At 46.0% G+C, this 23,534-nt stretch overlaps 1 protein-coding gene across 1 annotated transcript in view; it reads left to right on the forward strand.

The window, feature by feature from the left end:
- The first annotated feature begins 11,917 nt into the window (after positions 1 to 11,917).
- MRTFA (myocardin related transcription factor A) overlaps positions 11,918 to 23,534 on the forward strand; it is a 177,418-nt gene continuing 165,801 nt past the window's right edge. The window contains exons 1-2 of the mRNA XM_090275082.1: positions 11,918 to 11,922; positions 17,479 to 17,830. Coding sequence (XP_090131208.1) covers positions 11,918 to 11,922; positions 17,479 to 17,830 — 357 coding nt within the window. The remainder of the gene's footprint in view (positions 11,923 to 17,478; positions 17,831 to 23,534) is intronic.

Genomic DNA, 23,534 nt, shown 5'->3' on the forward strand with positions numbered 1-23,534 from the left:
GAAATCTTTGCAGATTATATATCTGATAAGAGACATATCTAGAATATATAAAAAAACTTCTCCAACTCATTAATAAAAAGACAAATAATTCAATTTTAAAATGAGCAAGGAATCTGAATAGTTATTTCTCCAAAGAAGGTAACACAAATGATCAATAAGCACATGAAAGCCACAGGACAATGCAAATCAAAACCACAAGGACTGTATTTGATGCCACCGAATTGTACACTTATAGTTTAAATACTAAAAAATATGTTACATATATTTTACCACACAAAAAAACATGCAATGAGGTACTAGTTCATACCCATTAGGATAGCAATAATTAAAATGACAGATAATAACAAGTATTGACAGGGATGTGAAGAAACTGAAATCCTCATACACTGCTGGTAGAAATGAATGGCAGAGCCACTTTGAAAAACAGTCTAGCATTTTCTCAAAATGTTAACCATAGAGCGACCACATGACAAAGCAATTCCACTTCTGAATCTATACCCAAGAGAAACAAAAACATGTCCGTACAAAAGCCTGTACCTGAATGTTGGTAGCAGCCTTAGTCATAATAGCCAAAAAATTGAAAACAGTCCATATGCCCATAAACTGAATGCATACATAAACCATAAAATATCCATACCATAGAATATTTTTCAGCTATAAAAAAATGAAGTACTGATACACGCGACAACATGGATGAACCTTGAAATCATTAAGCTAAGTGAAAGGAGCCAGACACACAAAGAACACATATCTTATGATTCTGTGCATATGAGGTGCTCAGAATAGGCAAATCTAGAGAGGTACAACGTAGATGAGTGAGTGCCTAAATCTGGGGGGAAAGTGGGGGTGGAGCGAAGGAGGGACTGCTCATGAGTAGGAGTCCTATGGGGTGATGAAACTATTCTAAAATTGATTGTGTGATAGTCCCACCACTCTGTGAATATACAAAAACCATTGAATTGTCTACTTTATGCTTTTTTGTACGTGAATTATATCTCAATAAACCTGTTTTTAAAAGGTGAGGGTAGGGGGATGCTCTAGACATAGGAATGCAGTCTCCTCTCCAGGCCTCAGGGCACAAGTCTACTCTCTGTCACCCTTTTTGCCCTGCCTCCTGGGAAGCTCATCCAGCTACATCTTGCCAACCACGTGGAGGATTTAGGGGCTGCCCATTGGAAACCTCCTGGAACACTCCTTGCTGAAAGGGACTTCCTGGAAACCCTTCGACATCTGAACAGCAGTGTGAAGTTGGGTTTCTGCTGATTCTGCTGATGGTGCTGGAGTCAGTAATGCAGATCAGTTTACACCATGGTTCTGCTGCTGACCTGCCGTATCATCTAGTAGGTCCCCAGCCTGCTTGTCAAGGGGCGGCTGGAGTAAAATGAGTCTGCTTGGGGGTTCTCATTATTTTTTTGGTTTTTTGTTTTTAATTTTTTTATCCTCATCTGAGAACTTTTTTTTTTTTTTTGCTTTTGTTTTTAGATAGAGAAGAGGCAGAGAGAGAGAGAGAAAGAGAGAGAGAGAGAGAGAGAGAGAGGGAGCTGTGGGGGGGTGCTAGAGAGAGAAAGAGAGAGGAGAGAGGCATCATATGGCCCCGACCGGGGATCGAACCCACAAACTCATTTTAAAAAAAGATCTTATTTATTTATTTATTTATTTTTAGAGAGACAGGGGAAGGGAGGGGAGCATCGATGTGAGGGAGAAACATCGATCAGTTGCTTCTCGTACATACCCAGTCCAGGACCCAAACCTGCAACCCAGGCACGTGCCCCGACTGGGGTGAACAGGCGACCTTTCACTCCGAGGGATGATGCCCAGCTCACTGAGTACGGCAGTCAGCTGTTTGTGTCTGAGGCCCACTTACCATGACTCACGTTTGTACAGACTTTTTACATAGCGTCATACTTAAATATCTTAATGTTTCCAGAAGGCACTTCTTTCTTTGCTTGGCCGCCTCCGGAACTGTTCTTCAAGATGCAGCAGAACGACCCTCTCCTCCAGGAAGCTCCCCTGCCCTCCCTCCTGTCCCTACCACCTCCTCCACTAAACTTCTACCTGCTGCAGCAGACGCTACCGGTGCCACCCGGCTCGCTCTCCCAGGCTGTGCACCCAGCCTCCTGCTGCTGGGAGCGCTGGCGCCAGGGGCTCACAGCTGGCCCAGGTTGTCCCCTGCGTGGAGGATCGTCCGTGGCTGGCAGGAGCCTCCTTGCCAGGGAGGTTACCACCCGCTAAGAGCCCGCAGCCAAAGCCCGAAGCTGAAATGGAAACAGCTATCAGGGGAGCCCCTCTAGGGTGCAGCTGCGCTCCGGAGCCCGAGGCCGCACACCTCTGACCCAGGCTAAGGCTAGACTCGACGTGAGGCCTCCTGCGTCAACCTGCGTCGCTCCTCCCTCGGGAGCACTCCCCTTCAGCACCCGAGCCCTGCCATCCCGTTCCATTTCATAAAGGAGTCCCTTACCGTCTCCCACACCAGGCTCTGCAGGCACGGGCCACAGCCTCCTACGCTGCTGTGCACGCCTCCTAGCTGGGGTCTGGCAGACAGCTGGCGGCGTTCCACGTTGACTTCGGCCCAGCTCCCGGGCGGTGGTAAGAAGCATCATCCCTGCCTTCCCGGGTCTGTCTCCTTCATTTCCTCTCCTCCCCTCTCCTCTCCTCCAGGATCCCCTCCTGACTGGGCCTCCTGCCTGCTCCTCCCCTCCCCTCCCAAGTGACGGATTCCCCCTGCTCTGCTCCTGGCGACTTACATTTGAAGGAAGAGGAAGTTGGCAGAGCTGGAGGAGGGCCTGGAAGAAACAGCTGGGCTGGCCGCAGGGCAGACCTCCCTGGCAGAGCGGGTCGGGGGCCGGGGGCCGGGGGCCGGGGGCCGGGGCGGCTTTGAGCTCCGCCCCAGGGACTGGGCAGCCCGGGACCCCGCGCAGAAGGCACCCGCAGCCCCGGCGGGCGGTCCTTTCTAATCGCTGCTCCTGACTTTTTCCCTCACCCTTTCTTTCTGTACATCTTAACTTCGTAAATGCTCTAGGAGCCCCGGTGTTCCCACTCTTTCATAATCATTCCCACCCACTCGCGGCTCCGACCCACACCACAGGAGGAACTTCTTGCTTCAAAGACTGATTAACTTTCCAGGCAGCGTCCAGCTCACGTGAGCAGGAGCTGCCACCCCAGCGGGCTGAGAGGCTGGCGCGCAGGCCAACCCAGGCCGAGCAGGGGCGTCTTAGCAGAGGCCTTCTCCGCCTGCACAGAGTCTGCAGAGGAGCAGGGATTAAATCTACCCTCCGAGAGGCTCGCCCTGGGCCAGGCTCCGGGCTAACGCTCCCAGGGCTAATCCACCTAATTCCCCCGCAACCGATCTGTAAATCACACCTATTGTTTTTGCTGCCCCATATCCATTCTCTGCATTTCCCTGGGCGTCCAGCAGGGTAGCTCAGCGCTGGTATCCGGAGCTGTCAGAGCCAATAAAAGGCATTGACACTCAGGTTAAAAATTCTGGGACAAAGACCCTCATCCCTCTTTGCTGGACTTGAGACCAGAGAGGATATGGGGGTTAGAGCTGCTGGCTCCTGCTATGTTACCACGTGAAACCTGAGACTAAAGCCATCCCTATGGAAGGGAGAGAGAGGAATGGCCAGAAACTAGTCCTGATTCTCTCCTGGAGTCCTGGATCCAGCCATACCTAAAGCTGGTGTAGAAGTACTTTGGGATTTCTTTGGCTCAATATACCCATTTTGCTCAAGCCAGTCTGGGTTTTCTGTCACTTGCAGTTGAAAGAATTCTAATTAATACCGGTATTTCGATCGATCGATCGGCAGCCGTCCGTCTCGAGAGACGATGGTGTAGCTTCTTAAGAGTCTTTCTGCACCGCCGAGAATGGCTGTGCAGTCCGACTCGGGAGTGACACGGTATCTGTCTCCTCCCTTGTTGAATCGACATCTTGCGATGACACTGGAGTGTCCTCTCCAGTGAAGCTGAAGCTACAGAGCCTGGGCAGGGTAATATGGAGGGTCTGCTGTTGCCCATGCAGTAGACCCCCCCTCTCTTCGCAGCTGAAGGATCCAAGGGAAAGACGGAGTCAATACAGCTTGGCTTCAGGTGCACCTCAGGAGTTGCCGGTGTTGACTACAACGTCAAACCGCCTTAGGGACTCCGGCTCCGGATTTTCTGTCGGGGTTTACTCCCTTAGCCTTTCCCCTGAAGAGGTATGCCGCAAGGCAGCGGAGGTTTTTTGGAATCAGAGTTTTCCTTCTCTGATGTGCCCTGACTGGAAGATCGAACCAGCGACACTTAGCTCGCAGGCCGACGCTCAATCCACTGAGCCAAACCAGCCAGGGAGATCCATATATATATTTAACTCAGGGAATACTACTTTATACATAGCACCAGGAAAATCTATTTTAGGTAGATCAAAGGCCTAACAGTGAAAGATAAAACTTTTTTTTAAGAGAGAGAGAGAGAGAGAGAGAGAGAGGGAAACATATCATACTACCATATTTAACTAATTCTAAGATATATAACTCGTATTCTCCCCCCAGTTTTACCATCTTTGATGTTAGAAGTGTATCTTACAATCGATGGCAACCTCCTGATGGAGCCACTCTTGTTTGCAAATCTGAGATATTAAGCACAGCTGTTCATACTGTCTTTAACTGAATTAGGTGAGCTATTGGTTCTGAATTTAGTGCTATTTAAAAATGTCTTCAGAAAAATCATCCCGTGACTTAGCTTTTGGATACAAAGTGATAATGGAGAGAGAAAGGCAGGGAGATGGGAGCAACAGGGAGTGAAACTGATATTAGTGAAACAAAGTTTTCTCTTTGGAGGAACGCCCACTTTTTTCTTACAAAGCAAAGCAAGTACTTGCGGAACCTAAGATGTGAAGATAAACCAGGAGCAGGAGTTGTGTTACATTTTGTTCCTAAAGTACGGATAGACATGCCAAGCAATCCCGCTGAAGACAGGCGACATTGCAAATGTCACAAAAGGGGTGAGAGGCATTTCAAAGCAGTGAGGGTTGCTCTGACTGCTTTATGGCTTATCCGGGACTGCTGCTAAGAGGTTTTGTCATGAGGCAATGAGCTGTTGGTGTGTTTTCTTACGGGTGCATTTTATGACCATTGGAGTACACCGTCGCTCCCTTGCTGCAAGAGTGCTGTTAAAAGTCACTTGCTCAAGGTCATAGGCTCTTTACCATCAGATTTAGGCCACAGCTTTAAGTCTTTTACTATAATAAAATTCTCTGTAACTGCTCCAACCCTTCCTAAAGCGTGGAACACACCATAGTGTGGGGAAATGGAGATAAAATGTGAGACAGGGAAGCAGAAACCTGGGGCCTCTGGGAAGGAGGCAACACTCTTAGAGGGGACCGGAGCTAGGAGCCCAGGTACTGACCCGCACCAAAGTCACCAAAGTGCAGCGTGGCCCCCAGCAGCACTGAGACCGAGGGGACGCCCAAAGACAGTGAAGACTCCGGGGAGACCTGGGAGAGAACTTCCACTCTCCCACTTGGTGGGAGGAAACTGAGTTCCGGAGCGGGGCAGAGGCCCAGGTTCAGTTATAGTCGGTATGTTTAGCCCTAATTCACACCTTTCAAGACTGAAACTCGGGGGCATGCAGGCAATGGCCTGAGATCATCTGGCTTTGAGACCGCGGTGGCTTCCCATCACCCAGTGGCCTGCCTCTCTCTGTTCTGAGTTTCTTGTGAAGCGTCTGTTTTATTACTGCCTTCACGAGGCACGTTGTGTTCACCTGCAGGGAACTGGTGCTATTAATGAAATATAACCATTTAGGTTGAGTCTAAGCTGCGTTTTCCCCCACTCCGTAGTTTTCTGAGATGGGGGGGGGGGGCGGGCAGTGGGGCATGGAGTACCACTGCCCATTCAAGCAAGAAAAAAATATCACTTCAGAATGACTGGGTAGGACGGCGGCACAGAGGGGCCGGGGGAAAACGGAATCAGAACACGGTGCTAGTGAGGTAGGGAGAGGAACCAGGGTCGCCTGATCCAGCAGCTCAGCAGGGACGGAGCCCCAGCCGACAGCTGCAGCCCCTGCCTCCCCTCACGCTGTGATTTGCCCCACGTGTGGAGGGCTGGCTCCATCCAGAGCAGTGACTGCTGTCATGTGCACCCTGCCTCTTCTCCACATTTTGGTCCTGCTTGTCATTACTGGGCTTTATAGCTTGTGGAGTTGGAGGAGAAGAGAGATTTTTTTTCCCCCAACTTTGGCGGAAGTTCCAGGGAGTTCTCACTGGCCTGGTTCGGTTACCTCCCGCCTCCAGGCGCGTGGAGTACTTTGGTCAGAATCCAATCGTGTGGCCTCTTTGGCGGATGGGGAGGGGCTCCAACCCACTGAAATCACATGGACTGAGAAGGATTTCTGAGGAATAGGTGTGGGTCATTCCCCAGAAGGTGCACTGGACGGACAAAACACATCCTCTGGGCCTCATATGTGCCACCTCCTGGCGACATGGACCCTGTGGGCCGATCTATCTCAGTTAGATGGCTGGCTTCTGGCTTCAAATAACAACAAAAAATTCAAATAGGCTTAAACAGTGAGGAAATGGGTGATGTCACGCAACTGAAAACCCAGCTGTGGACCAGGCTCCAGGATGGTACAGTCAGCTGCTCAAAACGCCATGGAGGTGCCAGGGTCTTGCCATCTCTCCCCTGCCTTTCCTGGCGTCAGCTTCATTTTAAGTCTGGTTTTCCTCCTGGTTACAAGGTGGCTGCAGCAGTTGCGGACGTCACCTCTCAATAACATCCTCAATCTCTTGCGCACAAAAAAGCCTTAAACATCCCTGTCCCCAGTACAGGTCAGTTGTGTCTCACTTACCTGGACTGGGTAATGTCCCCATTCCTAAACCAGTGGCTGCCAGGAGACCTGGGACGTTGCCATAAGTAATTGGCTTAGAACAGACATTTCCGGGGGGAATGGAAGGCTGGGAGTCAACCATGAAGGCCACCTTTCCCTCCTCCATGGGGGGAGAAACTGTACATTAAAAGATTTAAACATCAATAACCTAAAATGTGAGAGGAGAAGGAAAAGTACAACATTTCTTTTTTTTCTTAGTTTTTTTAAAAGTAGATTTTATTGATGTACTATTACAGTTTTCCCCACTTTTTCCCTTTGCTCCCCTCCGCCCTGTACCCCCCTTCTCTCTAACAGTCCCACCCCCCTTAGTTCATGTCCATGGGTTGTGCACATAAGTTCTTTGGCTTCACTCTTTCCTATACTATTCTTAACTTCCCCCTATTTTATACCTACCAATGATGCTTCTTAGTCCCTGCACCATTTCCCCATTTCTCCCCCTTCCCCCTCCCAGCTGATAACCCTCCCAATGATCCCCATACCTATGATTCTGTTCCTATTCTGGTTTGCTTAGTTAGCACTCTGTGTGCTTCCTGGACTTGTATGTCTATTTCCTTTGCCAAATTTGGGGAGTTTTCTTTCATTATTTTTTCAAATAAGTTTTCAATTTCTTGCTCTTCCTCTTCTCCTTCTGGCAGCCCCATGATTTGGATGTTGGCACATTTAAAGTTGTCCTAGAGGTTCCTGATCCTCTCCTTGTTTTTTTCAACTCTTGTTTCTTCACTCTGTACTGGTTGACTATTTATTTCCTCCTTCTGTTTCAAATCATTGATTTGAACCCTGGCTTTCTTCCCTTCACCATTGGTTTCATGTGGGTTTTTCTTCATTTCATTTAGTATAGCATTCAGTTCTTCCATTATTCATTTGCAGTACTCAAGCATGTCTGTCAAGTCTGTGAGCATCTTGATCACCAGTGTTTTGAACTCTGCATCTGTTAGGCTGCATATCTCCTCATCTATTAGGTTGGCTATCTCTTTATTGCTTAATTCTCCCACTGGAACCTTGATCTGCTCCCTCTTTTGGGCCATACTTCTCTGTCTCCTCAACTTGACAGGCTCCTGTGTTTGTCTCTGTGTATTAGGTAGAGCTGTCACACCTGTTATGCTGTAAGGGGCAGAGCCTTAGGTATTCATCGGTGCGGGGCTGCATCAGTGTGGGGTTACGTCAGTGCGGGGCGACTGTTTCACCACGTTGTGGCGCTGTATGTGGGGGAGAGGCCAGAGAGGGAACAGTTCCTCTTGCTCAGCGCTCACCTCCTTTCCAGGCACTTCTTCCACTTCCCATATGGGACTTGCACCCCTCTAGCTGTTGCCCTGGCCATTGTTCCCAGAGTGGGTGGGTCTGCGGACGTTCTAGGACTGTGGGGGCCCTCTAAACAAGCAGACTCTGCTGAGAAACTGGAAGTTTCTTCTGCCACCCCAGCCCCCACTGGTTTTTACAGTCAGAAGCAATGAGGCTTTATTTTCTTCAGTGCTGGAACCTGGAACTGTGAACTGCATGGTCTGGTCTGGGGCTGGGAGCGCGCCCCAGGTGTTCCTCCCAACTTTTTAAATGTGTGACCGCGCTTTCTGCCAGCGTGATACAGCTGCTGTTGCAACCACCGTGTGCCCTCACACTGTGTCCTCCCTGCCCAGCTCCCCAGTTCTGCCCCTCCTACTTACCTGGGTGAGTGTTACTTCTTTATATCTTTGTTGGACTTTCATGTGGTTCTATTTTCTGGTAGTTCTGCTTGTTTTTAGTTTTGAGGTAGATGCAATCCTTATAGTTGTGGAGGGAGACGAAGCCGGTCTACCTGTGCTGCCATCTTGGCCAGAGGTCAGAAGAATAACATTTCTGTATGCTATCAAAGTTAAGTTCTTATCAGCTTAAAACAGGAAGTTGTAAGATATTTTATGTAAGCCTCCTGGTAACCACAAGGGAAAAACCTGTAGTCAATACAGAAGAGATTTTGATAAAGGAGTCAAAGCATACAATCACAAAAAGTCATCAATTACAAAGGAAGTTGTCAAGAGAGGAAGCAAGGAACAAATCTACAAAAGAGAAACAATTAAGTGAAAATGTTCATAGCGGAATTATTCATAATAGCCCCAACTAGAAAGAGTACAAATGCCCATCAACTTGTGAATAGACAAACATGTGACTTTGGCAGATGATTATCCCCCAAGTGGAAATCTTCTCTCTAAGGGAGTCTAGAACACTGGTGAAAGGACCGTGGAATTACTAGCTGGGTGGCCTTAACATATTTACTTCTCTGAGCTTTACTTTCTTCATCTATAAAGTTGAAATATGAATACCTACCTCTATAAGTATAGTGATAATTAAGCGAGGTAATGTAGATAATGTGCCTTAACTAGTGCTCAAACATAGCCATTTCTGGAGTGTCTGTTTTACTTGAAGAATTAGGAGAAAATCATATAATTTAACAGGGAATTATCAATAATTTAATTACTTGCTTTTATAGGGAAAAAATATATATATCACACATATGTGTTGACCTCACATATGGATAAAAAAATGTATTTTCACCCCTACCTCACATCATACTAAAAATCATTTCTAGAAGGATTATAGATCTAAGCTAACATAAATAAATAAAGGTTTTATAATTAAATGTAGATAAATATATTTATGACCTTAGAATAGGCAGGTATTTCACAAACAGAAAATACAAAGAATCATAAATGAAAAAATATTAATGAACTACATTAAAACTAAGAACCTCTGCTCATCAAACAATACCATTAAGAGCCCTGACTGGTGCGGCTCAGTTGGTTCAGTATTGTTCCACTAACTGAAAGGTCACCAGTTTGATTCCTGATCAGGGCACATGCCTGGGTTGTAGGTTCAGTTCCTAGTTGGGTGGACGCATAGGAGAGGCAACTGTTCGATGTTTTTTCTCTCACATTGATGTTTCTCTTCCTCACTTTCTCCCTTCTTTCCCCTCTCTCTAAAAATAAATAAATAAAATCTTAAAAAAAAATAAAAGGAATATTCATACCAGCATGATGTGTGATAATACCACACGGAAAACAACCCACATAAGCAGAGTAAATGCATTTATTGTAATATATTCATACAATGCAATGAGAATGAACAGACTACAATCACACAAAAATATGGTCTAATCTCTCCGACACAGTTTTGAGCAAAATGACCCAGATCATTCCATTTATATAAAGAAAAAATAGGCAAAACTAATCTGTACTGTCAGATATCAATATGGAGGTACCTTGGAGTAATAGTGAATGGAAGGGGGCGGGAGAGGGACTTCGGGGGTCCTTGTGCTGTTCTTTTCCTTGATCTGGGTGATGGTTGACATGTGTGTTCCATTTGCGAAAATTCTTTGATCTGTACAGCTGTGGCAAATGCACTTTTCTGTACACTACTGAAGTATATATATATATATATATTTAATAACAGGTAACAGAACAAAAAACCAAAATGAATATATTAGGAAGTCAAATTCAAAATATGCCTAGACAGGAGCCTTGAAAAAATTTCTTGTTTACTGCAGGCCTCTGGTTACTCAAGCCAGGGATGCTCTCTCTCCTATGGAGGGTCTTTGGTGGACAAGCCTGAAAAGCCCCACTTCCATTTTCCTGTGCTGAGGTTTGAGGTGCCACCTTCTGGAGTCCTCCACCAGAGAGCTTTGCCAGGGCCCTGGGTTTCCTGGCCCCAATGCCAGGGCTCAAGGGATTAGGGTGAGGCAAGTGAGGGAGGGCAGGGCAGTGGCAGGGTCCGGTCCTGTCTGTATTGTAATTGACATTTTGATCATTGTGGGGTTTGGGAGGAATTTATTTTGATTTTTTGAAATATTGTTTTGAAATTTACATATCTTAATTATTGTGAGGGGTTGACATCCACTTAAACTTTGTACCTGATCGTCCTTACCCTAGTTTATGACAGCATGACCAGCTTCATTTAAGGAAAAAAAAAGCAATTCTAGTTTTTAATTTTTAAAACAAAATATGTCAGGTAGCTCAGTTGGTTGGGGCATTTTCCCCATATGCTAGGGTTATGGGTTTGATTCTGGGTTGGGAGTACATACAAGAATCAACCAATGAAGGCATAGATGAGGGGAAAAGAAATCGATGTTTCTCTCTCTCCCCTCCCCATAAAAAATCAATTAAAAAATAAAATTATGTTTAAAACAACACCAAAATCTTTACGCTCCTCAAGCATTAAGAACTTTCAGTTGGGTTCCACCTCTCACCGTTTACCATTCTGTTGCCTATTTACTAGTCTGGGGAGTCAAGGAGTGGTTACATGTCTCAACCACGAGAGGGCGCCAAGGAACAGCTTATGAAGCCGAACTCTTGAGTAAGGGCGTCCTCCAGGAAAGACATTCCCCAGCCTGGATTCCTTTTCTCTGACAAAAACCCATCCATTTTGTGATTCTGTGCCTCTCTATACGCTTGTCTCGAGTAGGCTCCAAATACGCTAGCCAAATTCAGTATGAATATTCTTGGATTCTATCCCCAAAGTACCTGAATAGCATATTTATATTGGCTGTTCAGAAAGTCGAAATAAAACCTCATGGGGCCCTGGCTGGTGTGATTCAGTGGATTGAGTGCCACCCTGTGAACCAAAAGGTCGTAGGTTCGATTCCCAGTCAGGGCGCATGCCTGGGTTGTGGGCCAGGTCCCCAGTTGAGGGTGTGTGAGAGGCAAACTATTAAGGTATCTATTGCACATTAACGTTTCTCTCCCTCTCTTTCTCTAAAAATAAATAAATAAAATCTTTAAAAAAACTCAAACCTTATGCGGGTCAGACTTGTGTTTAAAACCTGACTTGGGTGAGGTGGGGCAAGGGATCTTGGTGGAGTGACCAACCTTCTTGATTTGACTGGGGCTGTCCTGGTTTTAGCACTGAAAGTCCCTGCAAACTGGGACAATTGGTCACTCTACTAGTTTGACTCTTAGTTTTTCTGATATGCAAAATGGAATAATGTCAGTATGTACCATTGGGAGAATTCAATGAGACAATGATATGTGTAGTAGGTGCTGAATAAAAAACTAGTTGAATTTTGTTGTCATTAATACTGTAGATGGTTGCAGGCATGGCGTAAGTTCCTATAAAACCATTTAAACAGAGCCCCAGCATTTTTATCGTTTCAATCATGCATTCAATTCAATTCCAGAAATATGTGCTGAGTGATTATTATGTATCAAGAAGTTGTTAGTGGTTTAGAGGTTATGGGAACATTTAAAAAAAATGATTGACACTTCTCAAGGATGTTATGATCTTTAAAGGACAAGGAGGGACAGAGAGTGTTCATAGAGCATAAGGAAAAAAGTAATCCAAATCCAAGTTTATTGCCGATACTATCGTAGGTCCTTATTTCCTATGGGTGGATAACAGCAGTGATCTCCCCACTCCCATGTCAGTCTCCTACCCAATCAACTCACTACCAGTTTGGATCCTGTTTTCAAAAGCCCAATATCAACTTTGCCTTGGCGTTCTTTACTTTTTTACAACAGGGCCTCAAACAAGCTTTCAAGCCTTATCTCTCAAACAAGCCAGACAACTCCCTTGTTCAAACATGTTCCCATGTTTCCCTTCTTCCATATTACTCACAGTATTCCCTAAGTTGGAATGCCTTACCTCATTCCTGCCTAACATAAACTTGTCACGTGGCTTTACTGGGTTTCCCACCAGACATGAGCTTTCCCTTCTATTTCATTTCTTTAAAAAAATTATTGATTTGAGAGGGAGAGAAACATCACTTTGTTGTTCCACTTACCTTTGCATTCATTGGTTGTTTCTTGTATGTGCCCTGATTGGGGATCAAACCCGCAACCTTAGAGTATTGGGATGATGCTCTAACTGAGTTACCTGGCAGGGCTTTTTATTTCATTTCTACTGTTCATACAGCATTGTTCATTAGTGTCATTTATGGACCCAGTTTTGGATTGTGGGCAAACATTGTCTATTTCACTTTTTAAGATATTTCATCTAATTCCTTGTATCTAGCCCAGAAATGTTTACTGAATCACACCCAGAATGCTAATTTTAGCATCTGTACCCTGGCTTTGCTAGTTTTTAGCTGTGTGATATTGGGTTACTTAATTAACTTCTTTAAGTCTCAGTTTCTTCATCTGAAAAATGGGGATCATAAGAGCACCCACCTCAGGGTTTCCACAAGGATGAAATAATAAATGCACTTAAGGGACTTCGTATTGCTCTTGGCACTGTAGAAGCCACGGAAAAGATCTATTTAGGAAAAGATCTATTTAGGCTGGAGGAACAGTGGAGAAGGGGGGTGTGAATAGAGAAAAAAGAGAAGACATTGAGGCAGAGGGACCAACCTGAACAAAGACATCAGAAAAATCAGGAAAGAGCAGGATTTGCTGATGACAGGGGTGGTCAAGACCCAGGAAATACCTTTAGAGAGATTCCCCAGGAAGAGAGACAGAGGAGGGGGGAAAATGGGACAACTGTAATTGAAAAACAATAATAATAATAATAAAAAAAGAGAGAGAGAGAGAGAGGGACAGAAGGAAAGGTCAAATGGAGCAAGCTTTCCAGGAGTGTGGATTAGCAGGTTGGAAGGAGGGGAAATCAGTCTCCAGTGGTTTGCTGCAGGGTTCTATCATTGGGTCTGCTCCTTTCAGCAAGAGCAGTGAAATTAGAAGTGGTGGCCCATTAGATGGGTGACAGAATCAAACCAGCATGTGTTTATATAGTAAGTTGCAGCAAAAGATGGACATGGACATAATGACAACCAGTTATTAGAAGGGTTAAACTTAAAATAGTACATTTATGTTAAAGAATTTATAGAAGTTCATGAAAGAGTGGCTTTGTTTCAGTTTGTGAGAGAAAAGTGCTAGAGGAAAAGGGTGGAAAGAATTGGTTACAATGTTAGTTTGAGCCGCTAAATTTGCTAATGCAACCACCTAGGATACTAATGGATATAGGGAGTCAGACCAATGAAGGCCAAGGTCTTACTGGACTCTGGTGATCACATCGCACATGAGTCATATTTTGATTTACAAGGAACAAAGATTCAACTGGAAATGGAAAGTATTGGCCCATTCGATCATTAGACTCAAATGGTGCCCCTCCTAGGTCCCTTTAACAGACCCCTGCACCCATTCCCTAGCTGCTGAGTGCCTGAAATTCCAGAGAACTACCCTTAGCTGAAGGGAGCAACTTTGGTGACATTAGCCTCCTCATGGCTCATAGACAATAGCTGACAGATACTGGGGTACACATGGGGAGATGACTCCATGGTATGTGTGTGGGTTATGCTCCTGAGCTCTCCACTGTGGATCAGGCCAAGGTCAGCTGAGCCAAGCCTTGCTTGGCTCTTTCACTTTCCCTTGCCTGTTCAACCTCCTCCTTTACAGGGTTTTCCTCGCTCAGTTGGTTGCATCTCTCTATTTCTGAGAACCCTGACCTAAGACACCCACAAAATCAAACAGCCAGACAATTGCTGGATTCAGGTTCTCAAACAGTCATGACCCACTGAGGCCTGTATCTGTATCTCAGCTCTGATCGTTTCAGTATTGGCTTTACCCTCAAGCAAAGTCTTTCTGGTGATCCTCCCTGTAAACACCAGGTGTGTAGCCAGAGTTCAGCAGCCCCAGGTCAAAGAGAAGGTCTCTGTCCCAGTAGTTCCACCAGAGGATCCAGCGCTCTTTCTCATTGAAATGGCTCGCGCTTCACACCTTTTCCTGAATCGATCATCTTAGGTGTTGGTGAGGGGGAGGAGGGAACGGTGTATCTGTCGGTTAAGACCAGGCCACGTCTTCCCCACTGGACAAGTGAGTAGTGAAGTCAGAGAGTGGGTTCCCCAGAGAAAACTAGGCTCCCCTTGACACAAGAAAGGGAACATTTGCTAGAAGGGTAAAAATAACATGTGCCCCTGACCAATCCTGGAAAACTAAAAGGTGACCGCATGAAGTCATTAGGATAGTGAGGAGTACAGAAACCCTCGTCTGAGGAATGGTGGCGAGAAAAAGGGACTTTATCCCTATTGATTTGAGGGATGGGTAGGGGGTGTGTGAAAAAGGGCATAATCATTGTCTTCAAATATTTGGAGTGTTATCATGAAGCAGTGGGAGTAGACGTGCTCTGTGGCGCTTTAGGGGAAAACATTAGGATTGAGGGTCAGAGATTCGAGGAAGGCAGATCATCTATAAGAATATACATAAACATTTTATGTATAGGTCTGTCCAGAAAGTATCCAGCTGTGTCCTATGAAAAATAGAGATTTATTGAAGAAAATACAAGATACAAGAAACTTTGTATATAGGACAGTGATACCTGTCTCCTTCAAAGTAGGCACCTTGGGACCTCACGCAGTTCTTCCAGCTTTCCTTCTACTGTTCAAAACACTCTGCAAAATGCTTTGTTGGTATCGCCATTAGCTGCCCTGTCATATTTTCCTTAATCTTGTCAATGGTGTGAATTCTTTTCCCTTCCAAAGCTGATTTTAGTTTTGGGAAAAGCCAGGATAGTGAGGAGTATGGAAACCCTCATCTGAGGAATGGTGGTAAGAAAAAGGGACTTCATTGCTCTACTTGCTCAGTTATTTTGAATGCGAGCACACAGCACACATGCTCAGTCAACAACATCTACCGCCCCCACTAACTAGTACAGTGTGACGTCATCATTGTTCACACATGTGCATTCCAGTCCACTCTCCTTGGCTGCCAGGTTACGTCGATGTCATGCAAAGCATTCTCGTTATATTAACAATGGCTGGACTTTTTCTGGACATACCTCATATACATACATATATGTATGTAAATGTATATAATTTAAGTTGTCCAAAAAAAAAAAAAAAGAACAGGCCTATTTGAGAGGTGATGAGTTTGCCATGTCTGGGAAGCCGGGAATGAGCATATTCCTCTTCCCGTGAGTAATAAAACACACTTGTGCTTCCTTCTTACCTTGGCTTTTTCACGAAGGCTGTGTCTAGATAGACTTATCTGGAAAGCCACACCTGTTTAGTCTTGGCGAAAAATGCCCCACCTCAAAAATTCCAACCAGCAGTACTTTCTCTGAGGCATGCCTCTGGGCCCTATATGGCCTGGCATTATAGTCATCTCAGCATATGCCTTAACTTCCCCCAGTTTGGTGGAAGCGCCCCAAGGCAGTGGCTATTTCATCTTACCCCTCTTTGTATCTTGAGAAATATGGAATAATGTTGAATAAATAATTTTTATCAGGACTTTTGTGGAAGAATTCTTGCCTCTGGGGAAGGTGTGTGACTAAAGGGTCACAAGGATCCTATCCGACTCCCAAGTCTGTGACCAACACGTGTTACTGAACTTGAAGCTGACGGATATATGAATAACTGGGAATACCCAGGTCCACCTTGGCTTTTGCAGCTGTTGGAGGGGGTGAGGAGGCACTCTCTCCCTCTCTTCTTCAGAGAATGGCCCCCATGGGTAGTCCTTGGAGACTGCTGGGGGAGAACAGGGGATCATAGTGAGAACTGACCCTGGAATGCAGAAGGAGTTTCCCCTTTTCAGTCTTTGTACCTTCACACTGCTCCTCCTGAAACCTGGAAGAATGCCCTAGCCCCTTCTTCCTCTAGTTACTGTTACTCCTCCCTCCAATCCTGTCTCTTGACACCATCCCCGCGAAGCTTTAGGAGGAAAGCACTTCCCCCTCTTTTCCACGGAGCCAACTTGAAGTTATTTCTCCTTTTCTGGGCTCCCTCCCATTGCTGGGGGAGGGGCAGCAGCAAACGGCCTGCCTCCACCAAGGCACGTATCACAGCGGACCTTGCTTTACTTGTTCCTCTCTCCCATTTAGCCTGCATTCTTTCTTCGTGTTGAAGTTGTGAACCAGGTTCATGTGTGGGCTCTGTGCCCAATGCAGTACCCTCGCGCGTGCGCGCGCGTGCACACACACACCTTCTTCTTACATGAGCGGGAGCCTGAAAGAGCAGGACCTCAGCATTTTAGAGTTTTAGAATTGCAAGAGTCGTGGGGAGTCATCTAGTGCAGCCCTCCCCTTCACAGATGCTCTTCCTGGAGTCACCTAATTAATACAAGCTTTTGGGTTCATTCAGCCCCTTTCCTTCTCGAAGCCCAGGCGCATTCCCTGTTGATGATCCTAACATTCCAGGCAGGTAGGGAGGTGTGAGTAGGTGTCAGTAGCCTCCCTTTTAACCTAGGGGACACTGACTCAGGCGCCTGGCCTCGGTGGGGCGGGAGCTGTAACGGGAATTCAGGGCTCCAGGCCAGAGTGAAATTTATTGTGTATCCCTTTTGGGAAGTATGAGTCAAGTAATCGATTTACAAGCCCCAGGGGGGAACCGTCAGCCCTCTAGAAGGATCAATATGGGGTCGGGAGGACTAATGCAGTAAAAGAGCTTGTGGCACTGACCCCTTGGCAACTTTGCGAGGTCCAGCCGGGTCCCCCGCCCTTCCTTTTACCGGGTGACCAATGGGCTGCGGCTTCTTTAAGGCCCCCAGCGACCCGCCCCTGGTTCGGCGCGGATCTCCTCCCACCTCCTCGCAATAGCTCCGCCAGTTCCAGACTACCCTCGCCGATGAGGTCATCTCCCCGCTGTCCGTTGGCTGCTCCGGGCCGTCAATCACAGGAAGTCCCGCCACCGTCCTCATCTCCCTTGTAGCTCTTCTTTCCCCGCTCTTCCTTTAGCCTGCAGGGCCCGGCCTTCACAAGGCCTCTGATTGGCCAGTTTCGCTATCACTCCTCCAACGGGCGGTGTGGAAGGCGGGAGGCGGGTGTGGTGGGAGGGTCCGCAGCTTCCGTGGCTGAGAGGAGCCGCCGGCGACTGGCGACCGTGTCTGTGGTGTCTGTGGTGGCCGCGAGAACGACCGTTCCATCTTCCCCACCCCCTCGGCTCCGCTCGCCACACGCTTTCCGCTCGCGCCGACTTCTCTGCAGCTTTGCGCGTCCTCGCTGGACGTTGAGCCTCGAGAGGAGACACGCGCGGTGGAAGCCGGAGCGGCGACCGCCGCGGAACTCGGGCCGGGAGGAGAGCGAGGCGGTGAGTGAGAGTCCGGCCAGGGCCCCCTCCCCCACCGCGGTCCCGCCCCGCCTGAGCATCCTTTCTCCTCAAAAGCGCGCCACGCGCACCGTCAGGGGTCGGGCCGGGCCGGGCCTTGCGCCCCCACCCAGTTCGGTCACCCCCGCCCTTCTTCGCCCCTCCTGGCCCGGGTTGCCGAGCCGGGGCGGGTGACGCGGGACGCGGTCGTGCACCTGTGCGCCGCCTGGCTCGGCTGCGCGGGTGGGGAGGGGAGACACCGAGGTGCCCACCCCCGCTGCGCCGCGGGAGTGTTGGGACTGCTGGGACTGGGTGCCGCGCGCTTTTCCCCGCGCCCTGTGCACACCCTCAGGACCCATGTGCAATCCCAGGATTCCCAGGTAAGGCGGGCTCACCTGGGCTTGTCGATGCTTGTGTGGCAACCCGAATGCCTCCAGGCGAGAGGGTTCTGGAAGATTCGAAACTGGACGGCCAGGAACTTTACCCTCTCAGAAAGTGGCTGTCGGGACGCTTTGATGACACCCCCCACCCTGGCCCGGACCGTAAGAAAGCAGCGATGCCGCAGGGGCTGCCGCTGGGGCTTTCCGGGCAGCCGCTCACACCTGCCGTGTGCCGGCTGTGCAGTCCTGGGCCTCAGTTTCCCGTGAGAAGAAATGGGGATAGTGCCTGCGGCGTGGGATCGGTGTGAGCTGGGGACGACGGGTAGCCCGCTCTGTAGTGAGCACCAGCCCAGCTCGGCCTTGTCAGGGTTTCTCTCTTTTCTCGCTGTGAAGCAGCATAAGGAAAGGGCCGTTGGCGGACAGTTACCGGCGGATCAGCCTGCGGGGGCCGCGCAGCGTGTGTATTCAGGAGTGGGCAGTCACGCCACTTCGGTGTCATAGGAAATTACGCCTGGCTTCACGCGGTCGTACATACTCTTAAACCCGTAAGATGTCTGCAGTGTCTCCAAGCGGCTAGTTTTTGAGATCTTTTCCGGATCTTTTCTACCTGAAACCAAAGTCTGTAACATAACCTTTATTTTCAATAAGATGTTAAATGTGTGTGTTTTAAGACCTTTAAAAGACCAAAAAAACAAAACAAAACAAAACAAAAAACACCCCAACCAACCAAACAAAACAAAACCACCCTCCCGATCTCACTTATTCAGTTTTACTGTTGAAAAGCCGCCACCTCCCAGGGGTGAGGTGGTACAGCCAGCTGGCCCACGGCCCCACGGCTGCAGGGCGGGGAACCTTTGGCTGCAAGTTATTAAACTAAGTTTTGCCTAAATGTCTTTTGTCTTCTTCATAGTGAATCAAAGGGCTTTATGATACTCAGATTCTTAATGAAACAATTTAGAAAGAAACCGTTCCTGGTTTTTTTTTTTCAAAAACACATGCAAAGAAAAACTAACTGTAGTCTAGTTCTAGCATTTGCTTCAGCTCTTATCAACAGCTGTTAAGAAGAGCCCGTTTCAGAAGGTTTCCCAAAGCCCCATCCATTAGGATAATTTTTAAGTTTAAAGTAAAATGTGAGATGGAAGAGTAATATGAATCCCATAATCCGAAAGTATTTATTGCAGATTTTGCTTTTCCTTAGGACGCTGCCGAGTGGTATGAGGAAGGGATTCAAAAGAAGTATAAAAGAGCATCTCAGCCCATAAAGGGCAAAAACATAAAGTTTGGGTCACCCAGTAGTAATTATGGATACTCCTTAAGTAATGACTTCATTCACTCATTCATTTATTCATTCAGCAAACTTGTTCCATACCTGTAATGTGCCAGGTGTTTTCCTAAAAGCTGAGGTAAGGTAAGTTAGATGTGGTCCCTGCTCATGAGGAGCTCACAATCTAATGGGAGAAGCAGAAAGTGACATAATTATAACACACTTCAGTAAACTTTTAAGTACAAACCCAGAATTGTATGGGAGAGTCAAGGGAGCTTTTCCTTTGGAATTCAGAGAAGATGGTTGAGTTGAATCCTAACTCATTGATGAAGGAGAGGAAGATCATTCCAAACAGAAGTAACTCAGCTTGGAAAGATTTCCTGGCACTTTCTGACTGCAGGTGCAAGTCCTAGGGAAGAGGCAGGTAACTGACCATTCTTGATGCCTACTATGTAACAGGCATTAAGTTAGGCTTTTAATGTATTACTTAATTCTCTCAACAACTCTATGAGGTAGATTTTTTTTCATTTTAGAATGGGGAACCGAGGCTCAGGACAGTTAAATAATTTGTCTAAGGTTAGTGACAGAGCCAGGACTTGAATCTCTGTCTTAAAAGTGTAGTATACTCTTTTCCTTTTAACACTCTGCTTTGCGGAAGTAAATACAAATGAGGTGAGAAAGTTGCACCTACTTATATCATTTTATCACATCTATTACAAATTACTTCTTGTGGAATATATTTGATTTAGTTACTAAAGCTTATATAATAAATAAAGCTTTCCTTAACAAATGATGTTTGTTTTATGCTTGTAAGTGGCATTTGCTAAGATGTGTGGCCCATGGAAACATTCAGTAAAAATGGAAGACATTGATTGGTACATACAGATTCTATATGGAGCACTTTACAAAATTGTTTTAACAGGTATGGACTTTTCTTGAGACTGCAGCTTAAATGTTTAAGTATACAAAGTAAAGGGTATCAGGTATATGGCCAATGAAATAGAAAATGAAAGGGGAAAAATAATTTTGAATAATTAATTTTTACAAAGGGGAAATTAGAAGTTTGAGGTCATAGTAACAAAGATTATTGTATTATTATCTTTAGAGAGACCACCATGGCATGAGCATGTACTAGACTGTAAGCTCCACAAAGTTAAGGATATTTGTTTTATTTATTTCCAGCTTCAAGAGAAAGTCTTGGGACATAATAGATGCTCAGTAAATATTTCTTGAATAAAAGATGAGCACACACTGGCCTGCGTGGCTTAGTTGGTTGGAGTGTTGTCCCGTAACCAAAAAGTTGCCCATTCAGTTACTGGTCAGGGCACATGCCCGGGTTGTGGGCTGTATCCCCGGTTGGGGCGTACAGGAGGCATCGGATCGGTGTTTCTCTCTCCCTCTGTCTCTCCCCCCCTCCCCCTCTCTCAATAATGAGAATAAAGTAAACTTAAAAAAAGGATTAACACAAATATATGTTTACACTGAGTAGTGTGATTATGAGTGATGCTAGGGTTGATAGTTCAAATTGATCGACAAAACATGGGACATTTTCATCTGCTGAGAAAAACTTTGTATAGGTTATATTTCAGAAGGTCTCTGAAGGGGTAAAGGGAAGACAATGACAGATTACAAATTATGGGGAGTAGTTTATAAATGGATTCCTTTGGGAAGAAAATGAATGTTGAACAAAAGGAATGGCCCACTGACACAATTCAGCAAATATAGACACTGATTATTTCTAAGGCTTTACTGGAGTTCTGAGTATTGAGGAAACAGTCTCCCCTCGTAAGGAGCTTAGTTTCACAGAGTAGTGTGTTAGCTATCTGTTGTTGTGTAATTATCCTAAAAGTTGGTGTTTAAGACAACAATAAACATTTTCCCTCACAGTTTTTGTGAATCGGGAATATGGGGGTAGCTTAACTGAGTGGGTCAGGCTCAGGGTCCCTCAGAAGGCTGCAGTAATATGTCACCTAGGCTTATAGTCATCTGAAGGCTTGACTGAGACTGGCAGATCACCTTCCGCAGTGGCTGCTCACATGGCCAGCAAGTTGGTGCAGGCTGTTGGTGGGCAGTCTCAGTTCTACGTGTCGGCCTCTGTGGAGCTACTTCAGTGCCTTCAAGGCAGGGCCGCTGGCTTCCTCAGAGCGTATAATCCAAGAGAGCAAGTTGCATTATCTTTTATGACTTAGCTGTAGAAGTCACATGCCATGTTTCCGCCATTACTCTGTTGGTCACACGTTGTGGGAAGGGATTGCGCAGGGATGTGCATACCAGGACCTGAGATCATTAGGGGCTGTCCTGGAGGCTGGCTACCACAGTGGGTGGCATAGAAAATTAAGTGTTGGAAGAAGGTAGAGAGTGCTGGCGGAGGTGGGAAAAAAATCAGAGGAAAGAAAGATTACATTCGGGGAGGTGAGGGAGTAGAGAAAGATCTAATCTTTTAACAGATATCCACAAATATTTATCAAGTGCTTACTGTCTGCCTTCTACATGGTCAGCTAATATGTGTAAGTGAGCACTGAATTAGGGCCATTTGAAATGTTCTAAGTGTTCTAGGTCAGCATTTACACTGAGGACAAATATTTGATCTCTTTGTGCAAGGGGAGGGTGGAGTAATTTTTCTGATATTGAGAAATGTAGCTTATCAAAATGATAGACAAGCAGTTGCAAAGTGCAAGAAGTTAAGAGCATAAGAACTAGGCTTCCTGGGTTTGAATCCTGGCTCCACCACTTGCTAGTTGTGTGACTTTGGGTTTGTGACTGTGATACTCTTGCTATTTCATCTTCTTAGTGACTTACTAATTGTAAAACGGGGACAGTAGTGATGACTGAATTACATTGCTGCTACGAGGATCAATCAAATAAGTTAAAATTATACCAGGTCTGTGGAACAGCTTACATGCATCATCATCATCATTGTTATTAATATTTAGCAATAGCATAGAACATGAGTGAATGAAGTTGGAGTCAGAGATGAAAGAGTGTAGAATGATGTATTTAGAAAGAGGCATTTAAATGTCAATCACTGCTACTTCAGTGTCAGTTTTTCTAGTTCAAGTACCTATGCCTAATAATTTTAATTTCACAAAGTAGAGTGAACCAATGATTTTATTTAGCTGAACTCCATAATTTAAATTAAAACAAGACCTCAGGAGGTACGTAATTGACTCTAAAGAGCATATCATACCTCCTTGTTGCTCTTTACATTACTGCGCCCTCTATCTGCAGAGTGGGTTGAGCCAGAAACAGGACTTAAAGGTGTATGTGCTTCAAAAGAGCTTGGAGGTGGAACTAGGACCGATAGTAAAAATACCTATTAGAACAAGGACATTTATGACTGAGTCACAAAAGAATCTACAGAGATTCTTCAAAATACTCTTATCACTTCTATGAAGAGGAAAAGATCATTGAACTTAATGTTGCTGTAGGTATTGAAGCAGCTTTTGGGTGATCTTCCAAGGTGTGTTGTGTGTAGCTAATTGCTTACATTTTCTTCAGTTCTGTGGTTCAGTGACTTAAGTCCAATTTTCATTGTTTAATTGAATGGAGGCACTGAGAAATTAAATGGTTTGGGGTTCCACAATAGTTAATGGCTGAGCCTGGGTCAGTTCTTTACCCTGTATTTAAAACTGGCTCACATAGCAATAATAAAACATCTGCAAAATCCTTTAAAGACTGAGTGTTGTGAAAAATGTCCTCTTCTTTTCTTTTGATACCATATTTTCACTTTTGTGGTATATCTGGTTAATTTGCTTCCCCCGTCTTTTTTACCCCCCTCACCTGAGGACATTTTTTCATTGCTTTTAGAGAGAGAATGGGAGAGAGCAAGGGAGAGAGGAACGTCAATGTGCGAGGGGAATATTGATTGGTTTGCCTCCCATACTTGCCTGGACCAGGGTTTAAAACCCACGACCTAGGTTTGTGTCCTGACTGGGAATTGAACCAGCAACCTTTTGGTTATTGGACGACGCTCCAACCGACTGAGCCGCTCTGGCCAGGGCCCCACTTAACTCCCATGTTCACCTGCATTTAGAAATCATTCTATGTATATATGAGTGCTGGT

The sequence above is a fragment of the Furipterus horrens genome, unplaced genomic scaffold, assembly GCF_987537825.1.
Source record: "Furipterus horrens unplaced genomic scaffold, mFurHor1.1.pri manual_scaffold_4, whole genome shotgun sequence".
In the NCBI taxonomy this organism is placed as follows: Eukaryota; Metazoa; Chordata; class Mammalia; order Chiroptera; family Furipteridae; genus Furipterus; species Furipterus horrens.